This window comes from Dromiciops gliroides, chromosome 1, assembly GCF_019393635.1.
Source record: "Dromiciops gliroides isolate mDroGli1 chromosome 1, mDroGli1.pri, whole genome shotgun sequence".
In the NCBI taxonomy this organism is placed as follows: Eukaryota; Metazoa; Chordata; class Mammalia; order Microbiotheria; family Microbiotheriidae; genus Dromiciops; species Dromiciops gliroides.
In genome coordinates, this window is record NC_057861.1 from 545,659,087 (window position 1) to 545,665,086 (window position 6,000).

Here is a 6,000-nt window from a genome sequence, read left to right on the forward strand (position 1 = left end):
ACACACACACACACACACACACACACGCATGCACACACACATATCTGTGTGTGTTTGTATGTATGTGTATGTATATATGCTATACTATGCTTTTTAGGTATATACATCTATCTATATTCATCTTTTGTCCTGACCTGTTGAAAATAAGACAAAAGGAAAAAACAAAACTCGCCTAGTGATGATACTAGATCCAAATCTCTGTCTTGGGATCAGGAAAGACATAGGGAGCTTTCTCCTCCTCCTCCTCCTCCTCCTCCTCCTCCTCCTCCTCCTCCTCCTCCTCCTCCTCCTCCTCCTCCTTCTCCTCTTCCTCCCAACTCTTAGATCAAATGACAGTACCTTTAAAGCAAGCTTCTGGAGAGCACTGCTCAAATCTCTCCTCTCCTATGTATTTAGGAAGAAAGCTCTTGTAGTTGTTCTCCTGTTGAAGTCAACCAGATGACCTTAAGAGTGATAGTATGTTCTGGTATTGGTGTCAGAAAAATCTAGGTTTGAAACCTGCAACAGACACTTACTAGCTAAGTGACCCTGAGCAAGTCACTTAATTTCTTTAATCCTCAGTTTCTTTATCTCTCAAAGACCTAATTTTTTTTTTTTTTGGCGGGGTAATGAGGGTTAAGTGACTTGTCCAGAGTCACACAGCTAATAAGTGTCAAGTGTCTGAGGTCGGATTTGAACTCAGGTCCTAAATTCAGGGCTGGTGCTTTATCCACTGCGCCACCTAGCTGCCCCAAGTTTCTTTATCTCTAAAATAGAGTTACAGCAAGTGATCACCAGGATAATATACTATGACCACGTGGGATTTATACCAGCAATGCAAGGCTGGTTCAACATTAGAAAAACTATCAACATAATCAATCATATCAATAACAAAACTAACCAAAATCATATGATTATTTCAATAAATGCAGAGAAAGCTTTTGACACAATACAACACACTATTAAAAACACTAGAGAGCATAGGAATAGGTGGAACTTTCCTTAAAATAATAAGCAGTATCTACCTAAAACCATCAGCAAACATTATAAGTAATGGGGATAAGTTAGAGGCATTCCCAATAAGATCAGGGGTAAAATAGGAATGCCCATTATCACCTCTATTATTTAACATTGTATTAGAAATGTTAGCTACAGGGCAGCTAGGTGGTGCAGTGGATAGAGCACCGGCCCTGGATTCAGGAGGACCTGAGTTCAAATCCGGCCTCAGACACTTGACACTTACTAGCTGTGTGACCCTGGGCAAGTCACTTAACCCCAATTGCCTCACCAAAAAAAAAAAAAAGAAATGTTAGCTACAGCAATAAGAGAAGAAAAAGGAATTAGAATAGGCAAGGAGGAAACAAAACTTTCACTCTTTGCAGATGATATGATGGTATACTTAGAGAATCCTAAAGAATCAACTAAAAAACTACTTGAAACAATTAACAACTTTAGCAAAATTGAAGGATAGAAAATAAACCCACATAAATCATCAGTATTTCTATATATAATCAATAAAGCTCAGCAGCAAGAGATAGAAAGAGAAATTCCATTTAAAGCAACAGTAGAGGGGGCAGCTAGGTGGTGCAGTGGATAAAGCATCAGCCTTGGATTCAGGAGGACATGAGTTCAAATCTGGCCTCAAACACTTGACACTTACTAGCTGTGTGACCCTGGGCAAGTCACTTAACCCTCATTGCCCTGTACCAATAAAAATAAATAAATAAACAAACAAACAAACAAATAAATAACGCTAGACAATATGAAATACTTGAGCATATACCTTCCAAGACAAACCTAGGAATTCTATGAACACAATTACAAAACACTTTTGATACAAATAAAATCAGATCTGTGTAATTGGATAAAATATCAATTGCTCATGGATAGGCTGAGCTAATATAATAAAAATAATAATTCTACTTAAATTAATTTACTTATTCAGTGCTATACCAATCAGACTACCTAAAATTATTTTATAGAGTTAGAAAAAATAATAACAAAAAAATTCATCCAGATAGCTGCCTTTTGGATATAGATATGTGATGGTTTCTCTTTAAAAAGGGTGGGATCAGGCTTGCATCTGAAAGAAAGTTTTGTCTTGCTTGTAATTCTTGCTGTGCTTTGGAACATTTGAAGCAATAACTATTGATTCTTATCCAGTCCTACCATTGTCCATTTTTGCAGAGAAGCTAAAATTTCAGTCACCTCTCTTGACCTGATTCTTCTCCTGCAATATGTTAATGGGCTCAAACTTTTGTAATTGGTCCAACTTATATTTTGCTTGTGTTGGACTTCTGAAAACCATATAGATTACCGGAAGTTTTCCTTCTTCAGGGGCTCTGTATCTCCTTAGATTTTTATTGCTCTCAAGCTTCTCTAATAAAGGTTTAAATTAAAGAGATTTTTTTTTCTGCTGCTTTGACTCCTATCATTTTAACTTTTTGACTCTTAATTTCAATTGCTAATTAATGGAATCTAGAATTTCTCATATGTTTGCCTAAATAAATCTATCATTTCTAATACATTTATTATTATTATTATTATTATTATTATTATTATTATTATTTGCAACAAACATTTTATTTTTTCCAGTTACATGTAAGGGTAGTTTTCAACATTCATTTTCATAAAATTTAGAGTTCCAAATTTTTTCCCTCCCTCCCTCCATTTCCTCCCCCCTCCACAGGACAGCAACCAGATTATATATGTACAATCCACAAGTGCTCTTTTTATCTGTTCTTTCTATAGGGGTGGATAGTAAGCTTTGTCATTAGTCCCTTGGGATTGTCTTGGATCATTGCATTGCTGAGAATAGTTAAGTCATTCACAATTGCTCATTGAACAATACTGCTATCACTATGCACAATGTCCTCCCAGCTCTGCTCACTTCACTATACATCAGTTCCTGAGTCTTTCCAGGTTTTTCTGGGATCATCCTGGTTGTCATTTCCTATAGCACAATACCATTCCACTACAATCATATACCACAGCTTCTTCAGTTATTCCTCAATTGATGAACATTCCTTTGATTCTCAATTCTTAGCCTCCACCAAGAGTTGCTATAAATATATTCTGTACATTTTCCCCCCTTTTCTCTTTTTCATGATTACTATTGTTAACTGTTTCCCTTCCATCCTCTTCCCTTTCCCATGATATTTTTTCTATTATCCATCTTCTTTCATCCTATCCCTCTTCAAAAGGGATTTGCTTCTGTCTGTCCCCTCCCCTACTCTGGCCTTCCTTCTTTTGCCCCTTTCTTTTTATCCCCTTCCCCTCCTATTTTCCTGCAGGGTTAGCGAGATTACTCCACCCAATTGAGTATATATCTTGTTCCCTCCTTGAGCCAATTCTGATGAATGTTAGGCTTATTTACTGCCCAGATTAAATAGATTACTCCACCCACTTGGGTGTGTGTGTTAATCCCTCCTTGAGTCAACTCTGATGAGTTTAAGGTTTTTGAGTCTTTTCTGATGAGTGTAAAATTCATTTACTGCCCTGTTCCTCCCCTATCCCTTCCCCCACTCCATAAGCCTTTACCTGTTTCTTTCATGTAGGATTTCACCTCTGCCCTTCCCCCCCCCCACAGTATTCCCCATCAACCCTCAATTTAACCCTAAAGATGTCATCATGGGGCAGCTAGGTGACACAGTGGACAAAGTATCCTCCCTAGACCCATGGGGATCCCAGCCAAAACCTGGCCTCAGACACAAGACAGTCACCCACTTCATGGCCTCAAGTATGTCCCCCAACTCCAATTTTTTCTGGTTCTCTAAGGTCTTGTATTTGAAAGTCAAATTTGCCATTCAGTTTAGGTCTTTTCATCATGAATACCTGAAAGTCCTCTTTTTCATTAAAGTTCCATTTTTTTCCTCTGAAAGATTATGCTGAGTTTTTTCTGGGTAGGTGATTCTTGGTTGTAATTCCAATTCTTTTGCCCTCTGGAATATCATATTCCAAGCCCTCTAGCCCTTTAATATAGGAGCTTCTAGATCTTGTGCTATCCTGACTGGGGCTCCACAGTACTTGAATTCATTCTTTTTGGCAGCTTGCAATATTTTCTCTTTGATCTGAGAGCTCTGGAATTTGGCTATAATATTCCTAGGAGTTTTCCTTTTTTTCCTTTTTCTGGAGGTGATTGATAGATTCTTTCAATTTCCATTTTACCTTTTGCTTCTAAAATGTCAGGGCAATTTTCTCTGACAATTTCTTGGAAGATGATATCTAAGCTCTTTCCTTGATCATGGTTTTCAGGTAGGCCAATAATTTTCAAATTATCTCTCCTGGACCTATTTTCCAGGTCAGAAGCTTTTCCCAGAAGATATTTCACATTGCCCTCTATTTTTTATTCATTTGGATTTGCTTTATTGTGTCTTGATTTCTCATAAAGTCACTAGCTTCCATTTAGTCAATCATAATTCTTAGACAATTTTTTTTTGTCAGAGAGCTTTTGTACCTCCTTTTCCGTTTGGTCAATTTGGCTTTTCAAGCTGTTAACTTTTTTTCTCATGTCTTTCCTGCATCACTCTCATTTCTCTTTCCATTTTTTATTCTACCTCTCTAACTTTATCTTCAAAGTCCTTTTTGAGCTCCTCTGTGGCCTGATACCAATTCATATTTTACTTGGAAGCTTTAGATGTAGGGACCCTGATGTTGACATCTTCCTCTGAGGGTGCACCTCGATCTTCCTTGTCACTAAAGAAACTTTCTATGGTCCTCACCTTTCTCTGTCTGCTCATCTTGCCTTTCTTTGACTTGCCTTTTAGCTCCTTAAAGTGGGGCACTGTTTCCAGGCTGCAGTATCCCAAGCTTCAGAAGTCCCAGGTGGTATGATTTAAGGAGAATCAGGTTCTTCACTCTCCTGGCCTGTTTCCTGGTCCATAGATGACCCCAGACCAACTTGCTAATCAACCAGCTTTGTGCGTTGTGGTTGTCAGCTCTGATGAGCCTGTGCCCCTCGCCTACCTGGGCCACTGCTACTCAAGCCTACCTCCTGGTTCCCAGCAGGGGTGAAAAACCTAAGTTCTGTCTCAGCACCAGCATAGACCCCTGTAGTCTCCCCGCTGCCCAGGGCTTAGCCCTCTCAACAGACTATGAGCTTAGTTCCAGATGACACTGGTGCTTCAGCTGATTCAGAGGCTCTGGGGGTCTCCTTCTCTGGTGAGGCCTTCCTGGGACTGGATCTGTGTCAGGGTGACTGTGGGGTTGGGCTCCACTCCTGTCTCAGCACAGCAGCTCCCTCTTTCCAACCTTCCAAGAGGTTCTTGGTTAGAAGATGATTTCAGCACATTCTTCTGTGGGTTTTGCTGCTTCAGGCATTATCCTATGGCATTATTGTGATGTTTTATAGAGCAATCCTGTCAAGCGTTTGAGAGCTCACTGCCTTTCCTCCCTCTAATCCATTTTTAAACTTTTGTTGCTGTGCTAATAAAGGGACTTTAGCAATAGGACAAAACATGCAAGAATAACCAGTTTCTCTTTTTTCTCTTCCTTCCTCCTTCCCTCCCTGCCTCCCTCCCTTCCTTCCTTCCTTCCTTCCTCCCTCCCTTCTTTCCTTCCTTCCATTCTTCCTTCCATCCTTCCTTCCTTTTTCCCTTAATTCCTTCTTTCCTTCCTTCTTCTCCTCGTACACCCATGCTCTCTTTCCCTTAATTTAGTGGTCTTTTGAGGAAGAAGAATCTGATGAACAAGAGGACCTTTCTGTTCAAGATTGGGGAAAAACCAAGGAAGAATTGTAACCCCCATAATTCCAGGAAGGAAAGAAGATATGCATCATTTATAAGCCACAGCACACATACGATTTCTTTATTCTGAGTGAAAATATTCTAAGAGAAAATAATAAAGTCCCAGAATTCAAAATCTCTACTTGACCTTGTCTCCTCTATAGTTGTCATCCTGGTCTGGAAATCACTCTCCAGTTTATCCCAACTTTTGTTCTTCAAATTCAGGCCCATCTTCCTTGCAGAGACACTGGTAGAGAGCTGCCACAACACCAGGGCCGTGGCCTCTCAGGCCAAGGTC

At 39.6% G+C, this 6,000-nt stretch overlaps 1 protein-coding gene across 1 annotated transcript in view; it reads left to right on the top strand.

Moving 5' to 3' along the window:
• The window catches only part of PDILT (protein disulfide isomerase like, testis expressed), a 66,919-nt gene extending 61,202 nt beyond the window's left edge, over positions 1 to 5,717 (top strand). The window contains exon 13 of the mRNA XM_043998576.1: positions 5,637 to 5,717. Within this exon, the coding sequence (XP_043854511.1) occupies positions 5,637 to 5,717 (81 nt within the window). The remainder of the gene's footprint in view (positions 1 to 5,636) is intronic.
• The last annotated feature ends 283 nt before the right edge of the window (positions 5,718 to 6,000 follow it).